Raw genomic sequence first — 24,350 nt, 5'->3', positions numbered from 1 at the left:
ATAACCACGATAGCTTGCATTTGTATGTGGATGTGCAGGGCACTTGTAAATCAGCAAATGAGATAATGTCGGAGGGCCTAGCACAGGGCCCAGCAGAGCAGGAGGGCTCAAGAGACAATAGCTGATATTGCCTTAATTTCAACCTTCTAGAGGTAGGTACTAATAATTCCATTTTATAGGCACAGGAAGTGAATTCACAAGGATAAGTGACTTGTATAAGTTCCCCTGTTCCCTAGAGAGAGGATCTGAGTTCAGGTTGATGTAGCCCAACAACCTGATGAGCTTGGAAGGTAGCTTGTGGGTCCAGAGCATAGGTGATAGCTGTCGCATGTCGGGCTCCTTCCCTTCCAGGTGATGGGGAGCCAATGAAGGGCTTTGAAGAGGGCACAACTCTGAGATCTCATTTAGAAACAAACTCCTGGCAAACTTGCAAAGAACAGGCAGAAAAAAAACAGTGGGAAGTAGCTATGGACCTTGTCCAGTTTGAGAGACATGGAGTGAGAAACTGTGGGATCCAATGTGGCAGATTCCAGGCCTCTTGCATTTTTCTAGAATTCAGGTCAACATCCAAGGCCATGATTTGCTGGCTCTATCCACCCAGCTTCACTTACAAATCCCCGTCCTGAGTCTGTGGTAGATGAGCTGAACTCTTAGCAAACTCAAGATTTCCTGAATTCTTGCTATATATCAGGCACCGATTTAAACTTTCTCACAGGCCGTTTGATTTAAGCCTCGCAAGCTTGCAAGATTGGCAACATTATCCCCATCGAAGCTCAGAGAAGGCCAGTAAGTTACCCAAGGCTGCACAGGAGTTGAACTACAGTCTAACGGAGTTCAGTTCCAATTCTTCCTGCGTGTAGCTTCTCTGCCTCTTTCTGAGGCTTAACCTTCCCCAAAGCCAAGTGTCAGAATGCCTCAAACCTTCAGCTGATAGGCGACAGGATTAGCTGACAGAATGCATATGTACTGGGAATCTCACGAACACAGGCCTACAAGGTGGGTGCACACCTAATTATGCAGGTGTCTCATCATTCTCTCAACTGGCGTGGCCATTCCTCTGACATTGTGGGCCTCTGGAGTGGGATGAGCAATGAAAGGCCCTGGCAGCAACCCTCATTGAAGGTCCTTGGGCTCAGAAACCCACCAGCAGCCTCTTGCCAGCTCTTGCTGTGGCAAGTGAGCTTCATTCTCTGGCCCTGGGTCCCCGACAACGCCACCTTTCAAAATCCCATCCCACCCCACTACTGATTTACTCTATATTTTCCAAGTCCTTTGGGATGCTTCAGAGAAAGAGCTGGGGAGTGTCTGAATCCTCAAGAGGTTCCTGCCTCTCCAGGGAGTTTGCGAAAACCACTTCTCAGTCATATTGGGTGGAAATTGGATCCTTTGGCTAGACTCCGTGCTAAACTTTAGCACTATCCCTTACCCTCCAACCAAGTGCTTCCAATCTCTTACCCTCTAACCAAGCAGGCTTATCAGTGAGCTGGAGAACAGAATCTGGGTGGGGCCAGGAAAGGCGTTGGGGCTTCCTGGAGAAAAAAGGACTTTGGCTAGTGCATACACTGCCTTTGTGCAAATTCTTCTCTGGGAAAGTGATGCCCTGAACCCTGGCATTGGGCCTGGTGAGCAGGGCCTGAGTTTCAGTCCGAACTCATCCTTTTGGTTGGATGCTCTCATGCAGTGACCGAATTGCACCACTATGCCTGGTGGCCCTAATTTTGGCTCAAGAAATTGTAGAGACGGTATCAGCTTTCCCACGGGAATTACAACCACACCTAGATTCCTGGGCAAAATCTACCTCTTTCTGTAACATGGGGATAACACTAGAACCTACCTTACAGGGTTGACGTGAGGGTTAAATTAGTCAATCTATGAAAAGCACTTAGATCAGTACCTGGCAAATGTAAACTGCCAATATTATTATTATTATTATTATTATTATTATTATTAAATTTTATTTTTATTAATATTGTTATTACTGTCTTTCCGTGTGCTGGGTGGCCTGTTACTGCAGTGACCTTTCCAGCCTAGAGACCATGCCCAATGTCACCAAAGTTTAAAAATCTTAACTGGCAGCGGGAAAACCATTTGGGAAAAGTCCCCGAGGTAGCTCACTCCCTGACCCTCTCTCCATGCCCCTCCCCGGCCCTAGCCTCTAAAATTAGCACTTCATTTGTGAAGCCACCACAGCCCCCAATCTATACATCTCCATATAAATACGCTGCCTTCTGAGCCGCTGTAAAATGCCATTAATTTCGGGAAGTGCTTTGCGGATGGCATACATATTTAACAGCCAAAGCCCAGAGCTTTAAAATGGTGCTCGCCTTAGTAATGTGTCTCTAGACCTGCAACATTTCCTAGGGGGTAATTCTGAACTCCGCCAACTACTTATTCATGGACTATTTCACAATTTATTACTGGAAATGTCCAGACAGCCAATTCACAAGCTCTCTCGGCTGCTAATCGATTGCTCGGTGAAGGTGCCCTCAATTTCATAACTTCACGCTCTCCTATTGCTCTGGGAGAACAGCTGAAGGAGCAGGGGTAATATTTCTTTTCAACAAGTCACAGGAAACAGGGGTCCAGAAAAATAACCTTTTCCGACTTTTCGTTGTCAGGACTCAGGCTAGTTTCTCCCTGATCACTTATACCAAAGCGAAAGCGGGCCGTGAGCTAAACTTCTCCCAGCCACAGGACCTGTGGAGTTGGAAGAGGGGAGTCTTTGGGCGACGGGTCCAGGGGTTAGCTACCTAACGGCTGCCTTCCCAATCGCCCTTCCGACTTAGGCAATATCCACACACATCCACACATGTGTACACATGTGTGTACAATGCCACTGGCACAAATACAATACATTCTCACATGTTCTGTCTGCCTGGCCCTGCTCAGACACAGAGGCCAAGGACCCTAGACTCAAGGCCTTGGCTTCTGCCAGTTAGAAACAGGACAGAGTATTAGGTGTCCTATCCTCCCAGCAGGTGAAGCCCAGAATGTTCCTGGCCTGGGATGGTTCTCCCAGCCCACATCCTGGTCTTCCTTAACTTTTCCCCTTTCCCGCTGCTGGGTGCCACCGGTCCACCTGCCTGGCAGTTCAGTCTATGTGGGTCACAATATGCAAACGGCAGAAATATATGCGTTGGTGCGTATCTAGACAGCTCTGCGTAGCAGTCCCACACCTACACACGTGCCCATGTACATGCTGACACTGCCACTCACTTCGGCAGCCAAAAGAACACTGAACCTTCAAAAGCAGGACCCCCAGGAATGAGTTGGGTGTGTTTTCTTGGTGTGTGAGCTGAGGTTTGGGCAGATGAATTTTTCATGAGCTCATGGAAGAGCAGAACCAGAAGAGAGGCAGGGGCCAGGCAGGGAGAGGGTGGGGGAGGGCAGGCTTCCAGGCTCCTGCCCCTGCCCTTTCTGCCTCAGGAACGGGGAAGGCTGCCTTCGGCAATGAGGGGCCAGAGAGGGTGGGGTCAAAGCTCTGTTCATCTATGTGTCCAGGGTAAGGTGCCCCTAGCATGTCATGGGTTCAGGACAGGAGAGAGGTGGGTTTTGGGGTAGCCCACACAGAGATCCTGTCCTCTGCCACTTCCAGATTCCAGCGGTCTCAGGACTAGTTCACTAGGGGCAAAGAAGTTGGGTCTTTCTTTCCTTTTGCCTTGTAACTGCCTGTCACTCAAAGTACTGTTGCCCTGACGATACACTTCCAGCCAGGAAGGCCCTTTTCCCACGCCCCCCTTCCCCAGCCCCCAGTGCTCTCAGCTGGTGGTGCTGCCCCTGCTTTTAAGCTGTCAAGCACATCGCTGGGTTTTCAGCCAGAGCACCAGGGGCTAGGCCACTGTCCACAACTGATGCAGCTGTTCCCAAAAAGCCCAAGCCTGGGGACATCGGGGACCTGCAAACCACGCTGAGACTTTCTGGCACATTCTTCAGAGGGTCTGGATCAGTTCTAGGTCTTCAGGTGTCCCTAGGCCAGTCCTTGAGTGGGAATGGGCATCTCTCAGAAGACTCAGAGGAAGGACATCTACCTCAGGACATCTGAGTCAGCAGCCATGTAAGAGGTCAAGGCAATAGGGGCCAGGGGGAGGAATAATCATGATGTCAGGGGCCAGGAGCTCAGACCTTGGCCAAGGCAAGAAATAAAGTGGTGCTTGGGATATGGAGTTTCACGTATCAGTAGGAGACTAGAGCTATGAGAGGCTCATGAGGTCACAAACCCTAACGCCTCAGGGGCCAGGCAGGAAACAACTCTACAAGAGAAAGCCACATATAAACAGTAGGGAGTGGTGGGCTCTGTGGTGAGCCAGGGAATGCCCACTGGGCCTGCAAGGCATCAAGTGCAAGTTCAAAGTTTATAATGCCCTGTGCTAGTGATAACCCCCTTGACCATGGTCCTGTGTCAACCTTCAATGAAGTTCAGGGCTCTGCTTGTGGACAGAAGCCGAGGTTTTCGCTAGAGCTGACACTGCATACTGTATTAAACCCAAGCTTTCTGGGACTGAATTTGTAATCAATAATAATACGAATTAGTAATAATATGAAACAATACGATAATAATATGAATAACAATAGCAGCTATCATTTCGACAGCATGCACTCTGTGCCACTTACGTTTATTAATCATTATTCGTCTCATCTCTGCGCAATAGGTACAATTATTATCGCCTCTCTTTTTCAGATGAAGAAACTGAGGTCCAGAATGGTCAAGCCATTTTCTAGGTCATATAGCTAGTAACTAGTAAAGCCAAGACAAATCCAAAGGTTTGTGCTCTTAACTGTCACAGTCTTGCCCCTGCATCCTGCTCACACTTCATTCGCTAAAGAGCTGTGGGGCTCATGTTTGCCTGGATGAGGGGCAGGGGGAAAGACTGAGCACCTGTGTCCAGGCTGTGGGCCAAGAGGGGCTTCTCTCCTTTCTCATCACCCGGGTGCCTGGGAGCCAGCCAGATGCTACGGTGGGCCCTCAGGTGAGACTGAGTACAGCAAGTCCAAAGCTTTACAAGAAGCTTCAAATATTGACTAGGAAGCTGCGAGAAGAGCAGGGGATGTCTGCTGGATTCTCCCTCTGCTGGTGTAGAAAAAAATCCCTCATGCCTTTGCAGAAGGGTCTTATGTCCTTGAAATCAGGCTGCTGCCGTTTTCATAAAATTCAACCCTGTGGTCTTTCAAGGTATGTGTATTTTGCATCCTTCCGGCATATGATCTTTAGCTCACCCCTTACTGTTAGAATATTGTTTTGCGATAGAATTATCTTAGCTCGTTTAATCATCTCTCTTCCTAATCTCTTAAAGCATACTAGTTTTACCTTTTTATATCTTGTCTTGTGAAAAGTGCTTTATTTATTTATAGCTCACATTTTATGCAGCTCTGTTTTTAATCTTTTACCACCTTTTTATTATTTTATTTTTACCCTTTTATATTTTTGCTTTCCCGCACTTTTATCCTTTTGCTTTCTGACATGCTGGTTTTACATTTTTTACCTTGTCTAGCCAGAGCTGTTAATTATTTATTTTAATTTTTCGTCTTTCTTGATAGCGTTCCTTTTTATTTCATTCCTTATTTTCGTTTTTCTCTTTATTATTTTCCTTTTAACCTTTTTATTTTGTTCTCTTTCAACTCTCCTTTTATCTTTTCTATTTTTATCCACATCAGTCTTCCTTTCCTTGTGCATCAGTCCTCACTCTAATCCTTTTGCTCTTTTTGTTTCTTTTTAATTTAAAAATTTTTTTTATAGTTTTTTTTCCTTGTTCCTAATGAGATCTTTTCACTTAGTAGTTGAGCAGTTTGATTTTTATATTTTTTTAGTTGACAAAATGTCGATCAATAAAGGCAGGCAGGATGTATGATTGTCAGGAAGATGCCAGTGAGGGTCTCACCCCAAGTTGGCGGTGGTGGTGGGGTGTCTCTCCTGCCCTCTCATTCTAGATCTGTCAGAAGTGTGTCCAGAATCCCCATTAGGTCTCCATCACCTTTAACATGGATCTTCTCAAAAGTCATAACCCTGGAGACTGGGGTTGAGATCAATAGGCTATAACTGCTTCCTAGAAGCCAGTGGTGGCCCTGGCATCTGCTCCTCACTCGGGTTCCTGGGGGAATGGGGTTTAACTATGACATCCTTTCCTGCTCCACAGTATCCATCACCTGGCCACTAAGCACGTCCCCAGTGAATCACGCTAGAGGAAATCCACCCGTCATGGTTCCAATCAGACTTCCAGGGTCAGGGAGTGGGTGAGATACAAACACGCGGGCCTCGGCAAAAGAGCTGGCCAAGTAGGTCTCGGGTAGGCATGAGGGCTGACTGCTCTGCCTTTGCGAGGAGGCCACTCACAATCACCTCCTGGTGTCTCTGGCCCGTGGCATGAACAGAATTGCTGTGTTCTAGCTACTTTCTGAGGGCTGTGATGTTGACACCTTCCTGCAACTCCACCTCCCCTACCTCCCCCACCTTCCAGCCTCCCAGCAGCCTCATAAGAGGTGCTCGGTCCATACTGGGTGGGGCAATGGAGGGGACTCCCCAGCCCTGATGGCCAGCTTGCTGCCAGATCAGACAATCTCTCCTGCAGGGCTGCAGGCTCTTACCAGCACTGTGGTGACGATGAGTGACCTATTTGTCAGAGAGTCAGTGACGTTAGGGCCTCGGCCTTTGGCAACCTCTGTGATGTTGAGGCCCTCGGCAGGACTCCACACCCCAACCTGGATGGACAGACAGACAGAGAACAGCGTGCTGAGTCCTCAGTCTCTCCATCCTATCTCCACACCGACAAGCCCATCATCTCGATGCGATTCTTCATGACCATCGCAGTCATGGCTAACACATTCTGAGCTAACCTTTTATTTCTGATAGCCTCCAGGAGGAGGCCCCCAAGGCGTTGAATCTCCCAAATTCTGCCATCTCTTCCTTGGTGGCAAACCCTTCACAGCTAAAGGGAGAGGTGAACATAAAGAGAGCCCAGGGAGCCCAGTGGAAACTGTCCTGGGTCGGAGCAGATGCCATGAGGAAATGAGAGGTCCTGGGTCAGGGTCAGGTCCTCCCCTGGGACAGAGTGACTCTGTGCCTAGTGGGCTTCCCAATTCATGGGAAGACCTTGGGCACCTAGCTCTCATTCAATGAGTCTCAGCCTCATTGCCAGCTCTGGGGCCAGATGCCCTCCACAGCCCAGGACAGAGTATATGTAGAATGAGTAAAGGGACGAGATGTGTCACGTGCAGGAAGGCAGGCTGGGCAGGAGGCTGGCCTCTGTAGCTGTTTTGGGGGAGGTAGAACCGAGTGGACGACCTTCACTGGAGGCCTTGGATGCTGCTGGGTTTGCAGGCAAGTTTGCTTCATAGTTTTACTTCTAAAGGTGACAGACACACTGGCCAAGGCAGCATAATCTGCTCCTACAGTATCCTTGTTGCTATCAGGCCTGAGGCTGGAGGGAGGTAAGGGAAGATCAAGTTTACAGTTTATTCTAAAGCCGTGGGCCTCTTAAAGGTCCTTTTGGACACAACTTTGCCCAGCCCTGCCCCAATCTCAGCTCCTCTCTTTCAAGGACGGTTTCAGCATGCCCACTCTGTCCTTGGCTCAGTTGGGGGCAGGGGGGTCCTCAGGAACCTTAATCAATTAAACAGAGAGGCTGAGTGCAAACATCCCATTAAGAGAGCTGTGCAAGGCAGATAGCAGAGAGACATGTAATTATGCTCGGGTAATTCTGCCTTAATCCTCCCAAAGCCACTGGCTAGAGCTGGCTGGATCAGCTATGACCCAGCTTAGCAAACAGAAGTGATGATATGAGAGGCAAAGCGGCTGTGTTTGGGGGCTCAGCACCCTCTCCAGGCAGGATCTCTTGTCTTTGCAGACCTCCCAGGGCAAGAGGGGAGGAGACAAGGAGACAATGTGAAAGACGCTCTTTTTTTTTTCTTCTCTTAAGTGGGCCGAGCTCAGCACGAGGGCCCCTAGTAGCATGCCTGGGTGCAGAGGCGCTCAACAAACATCTGTCTTAGAGGTCAAATGAACAGCAGGAACCCTTACTCCAGCAAGCATCTATTGAGTTCTGACTGTATGCCCTCCTATACACCCGGTACCATGGGGATATGAGAATAGTTAGGACTGAGGAGGACCCAGCCTGCCCAGAATCTGGGTGGCTGAGACCAGGAGCCTCTGGCGGGTGCCTCTGCAGATCAGCCTCAGTTTGGGTGTAGTAGAGAGAGTTTTTCTTGAGTATTAGCTGTGGTCAGTTTGTATCCGTTTCTTGGAGAAGGAGGGTATGGATGGGCTCAGAGGAAAAGAGTGCTCTGATGACCAATTACTGATCCCAGCCACAGGCGTGGGAATGGGAGGTGGTGGCGCATGTGCCATCTAATTGCCACCCTTAGAATTTCAGGCTATCCCCAGAGATGGACAGCTGACAGAGTGAAAACAAGACAGCTACTTGAGTGAATACTGTATTGCAGTAGTAATGTCTGAGGGAAGAGGTCCCTAGCACTGGGGGAGTTTAAACAGAAGCGAGAAGGTTGCTTAATGAGAACTCATAGAGTTTGTGTAGGCTTGGAGCAGCTGGCCTTGAAGATTTTAGGAGCAGAGGCCATAGCCCCTGCTCCTATATTCCGCTGAAGCTATATTCCACATGAAAGACTTACAGAATTATGGTGAGGTGTCCCTGGCCGTAGCTCCCTACCACAGTAGTGGGGGAGTTTAAACAGAAGCGAGAAGGTTGCTTAATGAGAACTCATAGAGTTTGTGTAGGCTTGGAGCAGCTGGCCTTGAAGATTTTAGGAGCAGAGGCCATAGCCCCTGCTCCTATATTCCGCTGAAGCTATATTCCACATGAAAGACTTACAGAATTATGGTGAGGTGTCCCTGGCCGTAGCTCCCTACCAATGAATCCGTGGAGTAACCCAATGAATCCGTGGAGTAACCTTGGCAACAAAGTGCAACCCAGGCAGAGGCAGCTCCGTGCCAGAGGGAATGAACCAAGAAGACAGAGGCCACTTCTGTACCCGGGGCAATGGAGATAGTTTGCATGGGTGAAGGCCCCAGAACTGCAGGAAGGAGGGAGTGGAGACAAGCCTGGTAGAGCAAGTTAGGCCATATTTTGGAGAACCTCAAGGGCTGGGAGAGGGGCTAAAGCTTACTGACTTGGTGCTGGGGAGCCATGGTTAGTTTCAGAGCAGGGTAGAGCTGTGCTTTGGGAAGCTTCGCTTGTGTGTACACCCGAATGGCTGGACGGCTCAGAAGTGGAGGTGGGAAGCCAGGCTGGAGTGTCAAAATAATCAAAGAAGTGGCCTGAACCAGAGCGGCCAGGGAGGAGAGGAGTCGAGGAATCCTGCAGTCCCACGGGCATCAGAGCTGGCTCCTCTACTTCTTGGTCTCTGTTCCCTACATTTAATACACCCCACTCCCAGGGTTGGAGGGTACCCTGGTGGCTCCCAGGGACCAGCCTGCTACGGAAGACAGTGTGGCTGAGCTCTTGGCCTCGAGGTCCCAGGGGATGCCGAGAATCAAGGGTCAGCCTTAAATTTCCCTTCTCAATCCAGACGCCTGACTGACAGAATATGCTGAAGGTTCCCAGGGATCGGAATTGGCCACATTATAGACATTTCTATAGTAGCCAGGTGGGAGTCTCCGGGCCCTGGCAGGCCTGCTTTCTTTGTCTAAACTCCCTGGAATCACAGAGGCCTTAGAAGCCTAGGGAAGTTCCAAAGCCCTGTGTTTCAACCTCTCCCCAAGATTAAGGGTCATTACCAGTCTCCCAGACAAGGAATTATTTCATTTAATCTTTGCTTAAATGCCTCCTGTGACAGTGAGCTCACTACTTATCAGGCAGGCACCCCCTTGGTCTTTAAAAAGTTTCTCTTATTCAAGGACATATCTCTCCCTCTGCCCCATGACAGCCCTGCAGAAATTTAGAGATAGTCTATCTGTCTGCCCTGTGAGCCTCCCAGTATTTTTCCCAGGTTAGGCATTCCCGATGGCCCTTGCTCCAGTGACGTGGGTGTCTGCTGTGGCCGGCCCACTGGGTTCTGCACCCCTCATCTGACCAGGGCTTCATGTTCTCCGAAGGGCCAAGGCACAGGCCATACCGGGTCATGTCGAGCCCCCAAGGGGCGGCTGCCACACTGGGCACAGGCCACCCTGGCTCTTGCCCCCTCCCTCTCTTGAAGCCACGTACCTTCTCCAGGCCATCCTCCTTTAGACTGATGATGTCCAGATCGAAATCAGTCCGTAAGCCACTGGTTTTGTTGAAAACAATCCGTCCAGTTAATCCTTCCCATTGAGCCTGCAGGAGGGGAGAGGGCAGAACGGCAATTCCTCGGGCTCATAAATCATCATTCGGTACAACTGTACAATGCTTCATTTTAATTACTCTTCGTACTGATACTGTTCCCCCAAGACCATGATTAATTAATAATCACCTCCATCATTGCTCGGGCTGTGGTGCGAGCCAGCGATTTCCATAAATTCTATTATGCTCTTTAGCCAGCTTTACATTTGCACCTTCTCGTGTACAACATCGATCTCAGACGCGCTCAAATAAGTCCCCGCCTCGAAGCCACGGGAAGGGGAGGCCCATGTCAGATCCCCCGAGAGGGACAGGGAGGCAGGCAGGTGGGGCGGGGCAGGCGAGACCTGCCGAGAAGCAGAAAAGCCAAGGGGCCAGGTTGGCCCTGGCTGGAAGACTAGACACTTGGAGTGGCCCCAGAGAGCCAGGGGAAACAGAGGTCACCCCAGCCACTCCCAGCCCCAGCCCCAGCCCCAGCCCCAGCCCCAGCCCCGTGCATGCTATGATTAAGAACCATGGTGTCAGAATGCTGGGCTCAGCTGCAATTAGCTGTGTGAATTTCATTGCACTGCTCTGCCTCGGTTTCCTCGTCTATAAAATAAAACTAATAATAGTACCCATCTTCCCCACATGTGATAAGGGTGAAATAAATCCTGTAAAATACTTAGAACAGTGCCTGGTACAACCTGAGCCCTGAATAAATGGTAGCTCTTCATGAGCATCATTAACACAGAGGTGGGCAGAGGTTCAGAGAAGTTTCAGAACCCGAAGTGAGAAAACCTCCATCTTCTAGATCAGAGGTTGGCAAACTACCTGCCTGCTGACTGTTTCTGTAAACAGTTTCTTAGCTCACAGTCATGGCCCATGTGTTTATCTATTGTTTTTGGCTGCTTTTGCGCTGCAACTTTGGAGCTGAATAGCTGCAATAAAAGACCATCTGGCCTGCAAAGCCTAAAATATTTACTGTCTGGCCCTTTGCAGAAAAAGTTTGCAGGCTCCCCTTCTAGATAATGTCTCTCCCGTGGGCCCAGAGCATTCGCTCTACAAGGTACTTGGCACTGCGCATGTCATGCAACCTCCACGGCGGTCCTGGCAGGTGATGATTCCCATTTTATAGAAGAGGAAGCGAGCCTGGAGGGGCCCCCATGCTCAAAGAGTGGATAAGAAGGTGAGTCAAACAGAAGCGAGAGTCCCAGGGCCCCTCCTCTCCTTCCATGGGGTTAGGATTCAGCCGGCACACAGGTAAATGCCCGAATGTACAGCTATCTGTGTCTGGGGAAAGAACAAACCCACACATCCTGGAGCCCTGGGAACAAAGGTGGGCTGCGAGCTCACACAGCCCGACTGGCCCAAGGGGAGGTCTGAATATCGAAATCCTTGCTTGGACACATTGAGCCCCTTGGCACCTGGGATCATGATCTCCTACAGGTTCTAAGAAAGGCTCCCAGCTTCTCTCTGGCTGAAAGTCCCTGGCACCCTTGCTTACACTCACACTTTGGCACAAGTTCATGGGCTCACAGATCCCTGAAGGCCTATCCGTAGACCCCAAACTAAAACTCTTGGGAATCTATAAGCACTTGGACAGCTCTAAGACACAGGAAAGTCTTCTGGGTAAGCGTGTAGATGGGCAAATAAATAAATACATAAATAAAAGGCCCAGTGCCTTGGAGGGCTCCTGGAGGCTGTAAATCGAAAGTAGATAGAATGTAGGCTTTGTACAGGATGGAACCTCTCTGAGCTTCAGGAAGGGGAAAATTACCTGCTTCACAGGTGTTAAAAAAAGGTGTATAAAGTGCTTAGCACAGAAGTTCCACCTCATCTGTGGTTTTGCTTTCCACGGTTTCAGTTACCCGTGGTCTGAAAAATATTAAATGGAAAATTCTAGGAATAAACAATTCATAAGTTTTCAACTGCATGCCGTTCTGAGTAAGGTGATGAAATTTCACGGCATCCTGCTCCATGCTGCCCAGGACGTGAATCCTCCCTCTGTCCAGCGTGTCCATGCTGTACACACTCCCTGCCCACTAGTCACTTACTAGCCGTCTAGGTTATCAGATCCACTGTCGTGGTATCTCAGTGCTTGTGTTCAAGTCACCCTTATGTTACCTAATGACGAGCCTGAAGTATAAGAGTAGCTATGTTGGCAATTCAGATATGTCATAGAGAGGCCATTGAGTGCTTGCTTTAAGTGAAAAGGTGAAAGTTCTTGACTTCATAAGAAAAAAAAATTGCACGCTACGGTTGCTGAGATCTACGGTAAGAACAATCTTCTACTCGTGATATTGCCTAATTTATAAATTAAACTTTATTATAGGTAGGTATGTATAAGAAAAAACGCAGTATATGTAGAGTTCACACTATCTGTGGTTTTAGGCATCCACTGGGGTGTTTGGAACACATATCCCCTGCAGATAAGGGAGGACTACTACATCAGTTCTGGCTAAGAGGTCCATAGTATTATTTCTCTTGCTTCCTTCCACGCTGCTCCCTTGGATTAGAGTTAGCCCCTGGCTTCAGGGGAGAGGTGGTCATGTGGGCCAAGGCCCAAGGCTTCAGTAAAAACCTTATCACAGGGGGCTAACATTCCCTGCATGAGCTCATTCAGTGCTTATCAAACTTGCGACTTGGGGGTCACCATTGACTCCATTTTATACTCATGGACACTGAGGCTCAAAGAGGGACTTGAGCTGTGCAGGTCCCAAGCTCTGGTGGTACAGATTCCCTCTGTAGGAGCAGAGCTAAAGAGTCTGGGGTCATCACTCCCAAGTGGAGTGGGGAGATTTCTGGAGCCCAGGGAGCTGGAGATGAGGGGTTGGGGCGGAGACTAAAGATGAATCAGGGAAGGGGAAGACCACCTAATGACCTCGCGGGGCAGCTCAACTTCTCTCGAGCTGGCTCAGCAGTCCCTCTGCCTTCCTTCCTCTGGGGGCTCCCACATCCTCTGGCGATCTCTTGGCTCCCAGGGGAAATCACAGCAGATGCTTTCAAACCCGCACTCTTGAGGGGAGACTCCCTCCTTGTCAGCTACAGAGGAATTAAATGCCAGCAGGTGTGTGGCCCGGCTGTGGGCGGTGGGCAGAGGCAGGGCCAGGGCAGGGAGACATGAGCAGCTCCTCCCTGTGACATTTTCCAGCCCTCCCGCCCCATCCAGCCTCGGCTCAGGACTTGCTAAATGAAAGATGCTTCACACGCTCTGAACTCCGGCCTGGCATTTTCCAGCTCCTCTCGGAAATGCCAAGTCTTTAAAATGATTTACTGTCATGCAGTCAAATGGGGGAGATGCGCAACTTGGAAATGGTCCGAGGGAAGACTGTGCTGGGTTCCAGCAGGGCACCTGAGGCCCGGTCATGGCCGGCTGTGGGATCATGGGCAAGCCCAAGTGGCTGCTGTGGGCCTCGGTCTCCACACCCTACAACGGAGGTAAGATGAAGATGTTTCTAAAAGGGCTCTGTAAAGGTATGTGAGTGGTGAAGGCCATCCACCGGGCTGGGGGCCAGAAAACAGGAGGGCCAGGCACACCCATGTCAGCCTGTCAGCCTGGGAGGGAAAAGGGGCTCCCCGTTCTATGGCGTGGACAGCGACAAATCTGCTCTGATCCAGGCTTTACCACTGAGCCCCGAGCATTCCAAGGAGTGAACAGAGTGGGAGACTCTGAAACTATGAGGCCTGGAGATCTTCTTTAGCTCAGATCTCACCACAGAACAAAATGCCATAGCGATGATAGTCATGATGATAGATACAATAGTAATAGCAGTCAATCTGTTCAGCGCTTGCTCTGAGCCAGGTGGTGTCCTAACTGTTTCAAACGTACCATAACTCACTTAATCCTACAACAACCCTGGTGTTATCTCCATTGTGCAGAGAAAGCCCTGAGGCACAGTGGCTCAGCAGCTTGTCTAAGGTCACACAACCAAAACGTGGTGAAGCTTCAGAGCTACTTTTTTCCGGCTCCTATGGGTCCCAGGGTTGTGGCCCGCGTCACTGAGACCCTCACGCCTGCCTCTGTTTACTCAGTTGGGGTCTGCCGAAGAAGGACATGCGGGGGGCAGGAGTAAGGCCTCCGAGTTCCCTGAGAACAAGCCGACAATCGCCTAGGCCAGCCGAGCCTTGCTCAGGGCAGTGGACGATTGGACTTCCTGGGCAATTTTGAGGGCTTGGATGAGAAGGGACTATCATGGTCCTCTTGCACCAAAAAGACAGATACGAGAGTCCCTTCCACAGATGAGGGAACTGGTGCCAAGGACTTAATTGCTCCCTCACAATGACTATGAGATGGTATTGGCCGGGTGATGAAACTGATGCTTGGGGATGTCCAGGAACTTCTAAAGCCACACGGCTGGGAAGAGGTAGAGAACAACTCCAAAGGCACATGTATCAAACTCTCAAGCTTCTGTCTCATCTATATTCCTGTTAGTGTCATTCTGAAATGCGGGAGGAACTGTCATTGGCCTCATTCCAAGCACTAACAGTGAACGCAGGACCTCCAGGAAAGCTGCCTGTCTGCTGAGAGTAAGGTGGTGCCTTTCTTTGTTATATACCCTCACCGGGCTGTCTTCCTTTTGGTATGGGATTACATTCATTAAGATTGCTATCTGCCTCCCTCCCTAGGCTGTGAGCTCTGTGAGTGCAGGGTCTCATTTGTTTTAGCTCTGTGCCTGGCACCCAGCAGGCCCACACAAATATCTACTGAATAAATGAGCTCTCAAGGCAGCTGGCTTCATTTCTGGTCCACTGTAATTGCTACAAAGAGATTGTCTATACGGAGCCCTCCTGGATAGCTTCCCCTTAATGTACTCGGTGTTGCCCTGGACAGAGTCACCCTTTCTGACTCAGGATCTCCCTCCCTCTTGTCCCCATGAACCTTCTTAATCTACCATTTACTAGAATTTGACTCTGCCCAGCCCTGAGGTAGGTGCTTTATGCATAGATTTCCACTGTCTCCCCTTTGGGAAGATAGATATTTCTCTTACTGTCCCCCTGTTATCGCTGAGGAAAACTGAGGACCAGAGAGTCAGACATCTCACTCAAAGTCACACAGCCAGTTGGGATGGAGCCAGGATGTAAGCCCAGACCTTAGCTTCCTCCATCTGCAAAATGGGAACAATAAACTGCCATCATAATTTATAAGGACAACGGTGCTGGGTAGAGTCCTTTGAAATTAAAAGTTGGTGCTGTGTGTTTCCATGGCCACCTTCTTGGCAGCAGGACAGGTTTCTGCTCTCTGGTTCCTTGGAGTCAGTTTCAAGGGTGGGACCTCTCCACAGTTGTCATGGTGCCAGGAGAGCCGGGTCCCGACTGGGATGCTGGCTGGGAAGTTGGCCGATGGGCCTGTGACGTGACGAGGAGTTTGTGGAGTCGATTGTTATTTGCCAAGCCTCCCCTGCCCTGGCATTGCACTAAACACTTTCCCTGGGGTCTCCTTTCATCTGCACAGCATCCCTGTGAGGCCGGCATGCTTCGTACCCCAGGGTACAGATGAAGCAACCAAGGCTCAGCAAGGTTCTTAAGCTTGCCTGAAGTCACACAGCCGAGGCACAGACCCTCATCTGTCGTATTTTAAGCCCATGCTGTGTCCTGCCAACAATGCTGACTACCCACTGAGCACCTACTGTGAGCCAAGGACTTATCCTCTCAATCACCCTTTAAGATTGGTCCCTTCAAGCCCATTTTTACCCAAGGAAACTGAGGCTGAGAGATGTGAAGCCACTTGCCTGAGTTCATGTAGATTGGAAATCCAATCTGTCTGAATCCCAAACCTGGGCCCTTGACTGCTCTGCAGCATCAACGGCCCCCAGGGAGATGCTGGCACTCACCTCCTTGATGAAGTTCATGAAGCGGCCACCAAAGCGCCAAGCCTTGTGCCGATGGCACTGCAGGGAGTTCACGGTCATCTGGGGTGCCCGCTGGTAGCACACGGACACGATGTGGACGGCGTCATACAGTAAGGCAGCGTCAGTCTGGAAGGGAGGGCCCAGGGCCTGCCTGAGAGCTGCTCCCGAGAGTCCTCAAGCCCACTGCCCTGTCCTCCTTCCCCTCCCCCACCACAGGCACATGGGGTCCTGGTGAGGGAAAGGCCACGAGGCCCTAGAAGTGACCCTATCCATGCCCCTGGTGAGAGGCTTGTGTTGACTGCTGCTCTGCAGACAGACACCTGACTACCACCTTCTACAGTTCAGACCTCCTCCTGGCAGCCCTTGCCACCCCCTCCCCCTGCCCTGCTGTTGCTCAGGCCCTGCTCACACCTTAACCTTCCTGCCTCCCCAGCCTCTGCCGGTCATAGCTGTAAGTTCCCCATGCCAAGGGTCCACCTGTCCTTATCCCAGCTCTCTGTAACCATCCGTTTACATACCCTTAGAGTGGGACTATGTCTGATTCTTTTATGTCCCTGGCTCCTAGCCCCTAAGGTCCAGTTGACACATGGCATGTTTTAAGAAGGGAAGTGGTGGGAGGGAAGAAAGTAATAGCGAAAAAGAAAAGAAGGAAGAGAAGGAAGAAAGGGAAGAAGGAAGAGAGGGAGGGAGGAAGGTACGGAGGCATCCGTTTACATACCCTTAGAGTGGGACTATGTCTGATTCTTTTATGTCCCTGGCTCCTAGCCCCTAAGGTCCAGTTGACACATGGCATGTTTTAAGAAGGGAAGTGGTGGGAGGGAAGAAAGTAATAGCGAAAAAGAAAAGAAGGAAGAGAAGGAAGAAAGGGAAGAAGGAAGAGAGGGAGGGAGGAAGGTACGGAGGGAGGGAAGGCAGGAAGGCAGGAAGGCAGGAAGGCAGGAAGGCAGGAAGGCAGGAAGGCAGGAAGGCAGGAAGGCAGGAAGGAAGGAAGGAAGGAAGGAAGGAAGGAAGGAGAGCAAAAAGCAAGGGGAGCCCCTGGGTCTGGCCTCCCCTGCCACCTGCCACCGTACCATCATCACTCCGTCCAACAGGCCGGACTCGGCCCGGGGAGCCGCTTGCAGCCGCTCCATGGACCACTTCTCCACGATGGCCGAGACATGGGGGTTGTCTACGTTGAGAATCCGGAACCCTGTCAGGTTCACCCCCGAGTAGCGGTAGGGCTCCAGGTCTAACGCATAAAGATCCTGAAAGAGAGAGGTTCATGTAAATAAAGTTGTGTCTACTACAAGCTCCAGCCCCTGCCCTGCACTCCCTACTGGCGCCCAGTGCCCTTGCTGCAGCTCCCTGCAGAGTCCTGCAGGAGATGAAGCCGGTGGTGATGGAGCCCCCACAAGAGCACTGAACTTGGAATTGACTGAACACCTGTCTACATGGTGGTTGACCCTACATACTGCCAGGCCTCAGATAAATTGCTCAGCCTGTTATTTTTTTTCCTCCAGGATCTTTAAAAAGAAATTTTTTATTATTCAATTACAGTTGACATAAAATATTATATTCGTTTCAGGTGTACAACACAGTGATCAGCATTTATATAACTAATGAAGTGATCACCCCAATAAATCCAGTACCCATCTGACACCATACATACATAGTTATTACAATATTATTGACGATATTCCCCAAGCTATACTCTATAGCCTCATAATTATTTTGTAACGATCAATATGTACCTCTTAATCCCCTTCCAGTTTCACCCATCCTCTCTACCCCACCCCTAATCCAGGACTTATCAAAATGTTCTCTGTATCTATGAGTTTGTTTCTGTTTTGTCTGTTCGTTTCTTCATTTACTGAATGGGGACTGTGCCTCCTTTATAGGACCTGGTGAAGCAGTTCATACAAAACACCCAGCCTCAAACATCAAAAAAGCTTGATAATGGCCATAACGGTCATTTCCTCCGATGGGGGAGGTCCACCTTGTGGCGCTGGGTCTCAGCATCTGCAAGTTATTTAGAAGGAGGCTGACGGAAGTATTTTATTCCCCCCAAAAGGATATTTTAAAAGTTTTTTCTACCTGGAACTCAAAGAGCGTTACTGCCCTTGCCCTCGTCTCTCCCCTCATCCCCAACATGACAAGCCGGGGCCTCCTCGCCCCCTAGGAGCAGCTGACCAGCAGTCAGCCTGTCTATCTGTGGGCTGAGTCACATCCAGTCTGGTGTAATGGGCAGGCCCTGGCTTAAGCCCAGCTTTAGCTCCAGTGAGGTGGAGTTGGATACAGACAGAGAAGCCAGGTGCTAAGCTGAAAAGAGATGGCACTGGGGGTGGCGGTGACGGTGTGGTCACACGAGGAGCAGAGCAGAGCTTCGTCCTGCTAAGAAAACCCACCCCAAACTTGGAAATAAGGAAGGAGAGCAGCATGTCCTTTCAACATCCTATGGGACATGGTTTACTGGCCTGCCCGAGATTAAATGGTTCTCCCTGACAATACGCCTGGGTTTGACTTCACTCTCAGCTTCTGGTGAAAGGCACAGACCCTGAGTTCACTTGTAGATTTTTGTCCATAAGAAAGATAATCTGCAGGGTTGTGGTTTTATTGCCCATAGGATGTTAATCCATTTGGTATTTAAGCTAGCAGCCTTATTCTATGTGTTTCTCCTCCATACACCTAAATACGCAAGCCCTCAAAAGCTTTTTGAGCCAGCATTGCCTCCTACTGGTGCCTTGTTGAGTGGGATACATCTTTGACACATGTTTCATTCTATATTCTATATTTTTAATTTTTGAAAAAATATACTTTGACACTGTAGAATGGCCCCATCCCAAGAACAGGGAAAACGAATCTCAAGGTCATTGTCTGAGCCCCTCTTTATCTACTATCTATTCTTCTCCACACTCTCTCCTTAGAAAGATGGCTTTCCACCCTGACCCCAGGCCATCGTAGCTCTGAAGACTCAGTTGCTCCATCCCATGCTGGGAGAGAGTGGCTGGGGACACTATGCTTGTCTCTCCATGGCTTGAGCCATCAGGACTAACATTGCACCATCACAGTTGATTTGGTTAAACTGTGGTTAGGTCTTTTGCTCAAGGTTACACAGAGGGCAAGCAATGGCATCACACCCCCTAACCTGTGACAATGCATGCTCTCCTCAGCCCCTAGTTCACAACCGCCAGACATCATTGTCACCCCACACACAGCATTCGGAGGGTTACACAGAGGGCAAGCAATGGCATCACACCCCCTGACCTGTGACAATGCATGCTCTCTTCAGCCCCTAGTTCAAAACCGCCATCATTGTCACCCCACACACAGCATTCGGAGAGGTCTTTCTAAACAATAAATCCTGCTTAAGGTATTTCAATGGCTCCTTCTTGCCTTCTCAGAATAAAGCGCACGTTCCTTAGTATAGTTTACAAAGCTTTTGACCCCTCTGGCCTCACTAACTTTCCCATCCTCTCCATTTTTTGCCCAGGAATACTGAATGACCTTCATCGCCCTTTCCCGTTCCCTGCTGGTTCCTGTCCCCATCACGCAGCTCATCCCTGAACCGGTGCCTTTGAGTGTGTTCTATCCTCAGGCTGGAACGCCTATCTTCTCAACCCTTCTTGGTGGGTTATTCTGAGATTCAGCTCAAGTGTCACCTCTTCTGGGAAGCCTCCCTGACTGCTCCTTTGCACATGCATGACATAGTGGGTCAGGGATACTTCTGCTCTTATCCTGGGGCCTTTGGGATTTTACTGCATTGAAAACAATTGTCTATGTCGGCGTCTGTCTCTGCTATGAGCCAAATACTCCTGTCAACCAAAGTAGAAATAAAGTTCAGCCAGCTGAATAGCTCTCTGGGGCACATAAACAAACTGGCAAGAGTCTGGGGTAGAGGGACCAATGCTTCTCTTACTCCTCAGGGTGGAGTTCCCTATGGGGCTAGAAGTTAGGAGCGGTTTGGTAAGTTGCCTGGCGTGAGGCGGTGAGTCTGAGGACAGAGGGATTTTGTTTTGCTAAGCCATGTCTGCAGGTTTGGGGCAGGAGCTGAACTGCTGCTGCATGGAAGAAAAGATGAACTCTGCCCCCGGGAGGCGCCCTCCTCATTCTTCCCCTGCACGGCGATCAGCTTCTTCTCCAATTCGGTGTGCATCTGACGTCTAAGGCCTGAAAGAGGCCAAAGCACTAGCTTGCCTAGGGCTTCTGTGATTCCAGAGGCCAACTGGACTCACTGGGAAGGGTGGCATCTCTGGCTTTACTGGGGGCTTGGGTGCTGGTAACCAGTTTCCAGATACAACCCTCAGTCTGTTGACATTTACGCACTGTAGACAACTACGGCCTGGTGGGGGTGTGATGGGGTGTCAGTGCTGGGGTCACCTTCTTCCCAGTCACCTAAGCCTGGGCTTAGCTGCAAAGTGCTGTAGGGCTTGGGGCACCAAGTGCACCATCCCTGTGACATGAGGGCAGTAACAACGGGGAGCTGGTAAAGAGGCCTCTTTGATCAGCTCCAATTTTTTTTTATCCAAACTGCCCCAGGCTGAGACCCCAAAAGCTGTACATGGTGAACCGTGCACAACCTTGCTGCTTGGCAAAAAGTTGCTGTTCTCCATGCCAAATGTTGACACACTGAATTCAGCATCGACGAGGGACCTTTTAGAAACATTCAGCATAACATAATAGACTAATTCATTAGCACCCCATGGGTCTGACTGGGTAGAAGCTGAAGCTCGGAAAACATCGCCTTAAGGAATGACAGATGAAAATATCTTCCCCATGATATAACTGTTATTGCTGGGAAGTGGCATTAATTGTGATTGCTTATCTATTAATTTATTATAATTTTTTTTTCACCTTCAGGCTTTTTACCTACACATGACATGTACCAGGGGCTCAGCTGGTGCTGATTAACGCGGGGTTATCTGGAAATGGCTCAAAGCTGGCTGGAACAGATAATGGCAGCTGGGGTAATTAAAATGTCTTCTGCATGGGAGAAGCAAGTTTGGAGAATTTTTTAGAGGTGGAGTTGGTGACATGGATTTCCTACAGGGAAGGAGATAAATGCCAGATGCTCCTGCCCTCCTAATTCGGTCACGACTGACCAATAGGCAGAGGCAGAATTACTAGGTAGATGCCTAAGCGAGAGCCTGAGAAGAGTGTCCTGGAATTGGAGCTGGAATCAGGACATGGGCTGGGGGAGAGGACCCAGAGGTCACAGCTAATGCTCTGGCATGTGCGGGGGCGTTACTGGGAGATACCCTGGCAGCCTCCCCATCCACATACTCCACTGCAGAACTGTTTGAATTGCAGAGGCTGTGTTTCCCTGGGGGGATCTACTCCCCCTGACCTTCTGAGAAGTCGGGGGAGGGAGGGCAGTGGGCTGAAACAGCCATGGGCGAGACCGGAGGTCAGGAGCAAAGGGCTCTCTCTATCACTGATCTGCTGTAAGGCCCTGGGCAGGTCACTTAACCTCTCTGGTCCCAGGTTTCCCCATCAATCAACAGGGAGCGCAAACTCTTCTCTGTGAAGAGGAAAATCAATGATGTGGAGAAAGGGCTTTGGAAACTGTGAAGTGTGGGCGCTGCTGGGATTTGTGGAGGCTCCATTGCCCCTATTAGTGTCAATCACCAGGCCTGGACCATTGAGGCCAGCTATGTGGAATCAGAGCCTGCCAGAGGAGGCCAGTCAACACTTCCTGCAGCATGACAGGCTTCAGCAGAGGGCTTGGAGCTGGACAGCTACCAGCCAGTAACAATTCTTGCTCTGCCCCTTTCTTGTTGAGTGACCTCTCTGAGCCTCAGTTTCTACTTTTCTGTAAAACTGGGAGAGACTTACCTCCCTCAGAGAGATGGATTGTAGATGAGATGAAGTATGCTGAGTACACAGTAAACATAAGCATTAATTTATTTCATTAATTGATTTAGCTCTTACAGAGAACTAGATGCCAACCACTTTTCTAAGCACTTTACTGATGTCAATATATTCAATACTCAGCATAACCATCCTATAGGTCGTACTGTTATTGTGCAGTTTTACAGAGGGGAGAAATGAGGCACAGAGAGGTAAAGTAACCCAGAGTCCATGGTCTTAACTGTTGCTGTCATGAGAATGTTGCTAATTTCACTGATTACTTTCTACTTTATATTGTAGTCATTCATTTGCTGATTGATTCATTCAAGTATTCATGAGCACCTACCATGTACCAGGCACTATGGGCACTAGAGATGTAGAGGTGAGTCAGGCACAGTCCTTGATCCTTATATGCATGAAGAAAGCTTACCAGCTGGTGAGGTTTGTATTGGATCCATCTCTGTATACCCCTTCCCACCCGAATGTCTAGCTCAGTACCTAGGACACCTTGAGAGAATCTGTATATGGCTGCTGTATAAGTGAATAAATGAATGAATGAATTAAGGAAATGAAAAATTAAGAGAAGTGGACCCTGTCAGGGTCTAGAAGAAGGGCCCAGGATGCCTAGACACTGCCATGTGCCTCCCTCCAAGAACTCCAATCTTGACCCCAGTTCAGCAATGGCATTAATGTGGAGGGCACTGGAGTGGTGCCTCCTCCAGAGTCTTGCCTGGAAGGTCGGGCCACGTTGTAGGGCTGTGGGTCCAAAGCTTTAGGCCCTACTGTTCCCTCAGTTCCTTGAAGGGACACCCCCTCTGGCCTTGGAAGGAGCCGTGAACCAGGTGGAGATGGTTTTAATTGATTTTGTGGAGCTGAGATTGGGAACAAGGCCCAGAGAAGGCTTAATCATAGGCCCTGCTGGGGACAGAATGGGCCATACTCAAGGTGGGTGAATAAGATGTGTGGATTTCATTCCTGCCACTTCTGAAGGAACTTCCCAATGACCCACACCTTCAGTTTGGTGACCATGTCTTGGATTTTGTGTGGATTTCGTTCCTGCCACTTCTGAAGGAACTTCCCAGTGACCCACACCTTTGGCTTGGTGGCTTGGTGACCATATCTTGGATTTTGTGAGTGCACTGTACTCCTCTTCCACCAACAGACCTCAGCCAACTGGCCAAGGAGTGGTCGGTCACCTGTCCCGAGGGTGGCTTCTATAATCTGGCTGATGACCCAGCCCTTACTTTGGGGACATTTGGAAATGTGGGGTGGCATTTATTTAATTGTCACCAAGCTTGGAAATTAGTCAGTGGGGACAGGGCATTCTGGAATGATGAATTGTCCAGATCCAAATGCCTATATATTGCCCTGTTGAGAGACACTGACTGGTGCTTGGCTGGTTAGCAATTTGACCTGGGGAAGGTGGGTAAAGCTCAGAGAAAGAGGTGGTAAGAAGTGGCAGAGGCAGACGGATGGTCAGCTGGGATGTGATGGGCCCAGAGCAGCTGTGATGTGCTAAAGTTTCCAGGGATGACGACTTCGAGGAAGGAGGAGAGACCAAGAGTCGGGGTGGGTGCCATGGGAGGGAGAGAGAAAGGGGAGACCCTAGCTGAGTCTCAGTGCAGAGGGTTGGAAGCATCATCTCATCAGGTCCAGAGTCACTTTGGATCTAGAATAAACCACCCTCCTAGTCTGCTCTTGTGACCCGGTGGTTCATCCTCAAACTCCTAATGACTTGAGGTTACTTGAGTGAGTTCTGCTCCATAAAAGCAAAAAAGGCCAATGAGACATTTGAGGCTCTGAGGCACCTCAACTACTTACTCCCACTTTACAGACAAGGAAACAGGACCAGGGAGGTTAAGTAATCTGCCCACGTGCACGGCTAAGAGGTGATGGAGCAGGGACTCTCATCCTTCCCTGGGCCTCTGAGGCCTGCTCTTCTCCTCTCACTGTGCTGGAAAGTAATGTGGAGGGTGGATGGGCATGGTCTGCATGGGCCTTCAGCAGTCCTGAGCAATCGCCTGCTCCTGCATGCAGTGTCCCCTTGTCCTTCCCTTTTCTTTTCCTATCATGGGTTCCAGGGCTTTGTCACAGCAACTCAGAGTGATAAGGACTCAGGGACATGAGTCAGCAGGATACAAATGTGAGAAGAATGTGTTGAGCTACTGACACAGGGCTTGTTGGGACCCCCAACGGCTCGGAAATTGGTCTTAGCACTCTGGGAGCCCAAGATGGGATAGACAGGGCTGCCATGCTGAGGACAGGGCCTTGGGCCCCTGGAGTATGCCCCACTCTACCTTCCCAGACTTAATCCTCTAGCCTGCTCCCAGCTCCAAATAGGTACACTATCAGGAACCTCATCCTCCAAGCCTCCAATGACTTGCCAGGATATATAGCATGGTTGGGAGAAGCCGGCTTAGGTGGGTAGAAA

General features: G+C 49.8%; 1 protein-coding gene across 1 annotated transcript in view; it reads right to left on the bottom strand.

Annotated features, from left to right (window-relative positions):
* Nucleotides 1-24,350, bottom strand: part of GRIK3 (glutamate ionotropic receptor kainate type subunit 3) — a 207,375-nt gene that overhangs the window by 36,171 nt on the left and 146,854 nt on the right. The window contains exons 6-9 of the mRNA XM_006924232.1: nt 17,164-17,337; nt 16,076-16,219; nt 10,152-10,259; nt 6,580-6,693 (exon numbers count right to left, since the gene is read on the bottom strand). Of these exons, the coding sequence (XP_006924294.1) occupies nt 6,580-6,693; nt 10,152-10,259; nt 16,076-16,219; nt 17,164-17,337 (540 nt within the window). The remainder of the gene's footprint in view (nt 1-6,579; nt 6,694-10,151; nt 10,260-16,075; nt 16,220-17,163; nt 17,338-24,350) is intronic.

This window comes from Pteropus alecto, unplaced genomic scaffold, assembly GCF_000325575.1.
Source record: "Pteropus alecto unplaced genomic scaffold, ASM32557v1 scaffold39, whole genome shotgun sequence".
In the NCBI taxonomy this organism is placed as follows: Eukaryota; Metazoa; Chordata; class Mammalia; order Chiroptera; family Pteropodidae; genus Pteropus; species Pteropus alecto.
The sequence above is the reverse complement of the archived record's forward strand: the minus strand, read 5'-3'. Positions and strand labels throughout refer to the sequence as shown.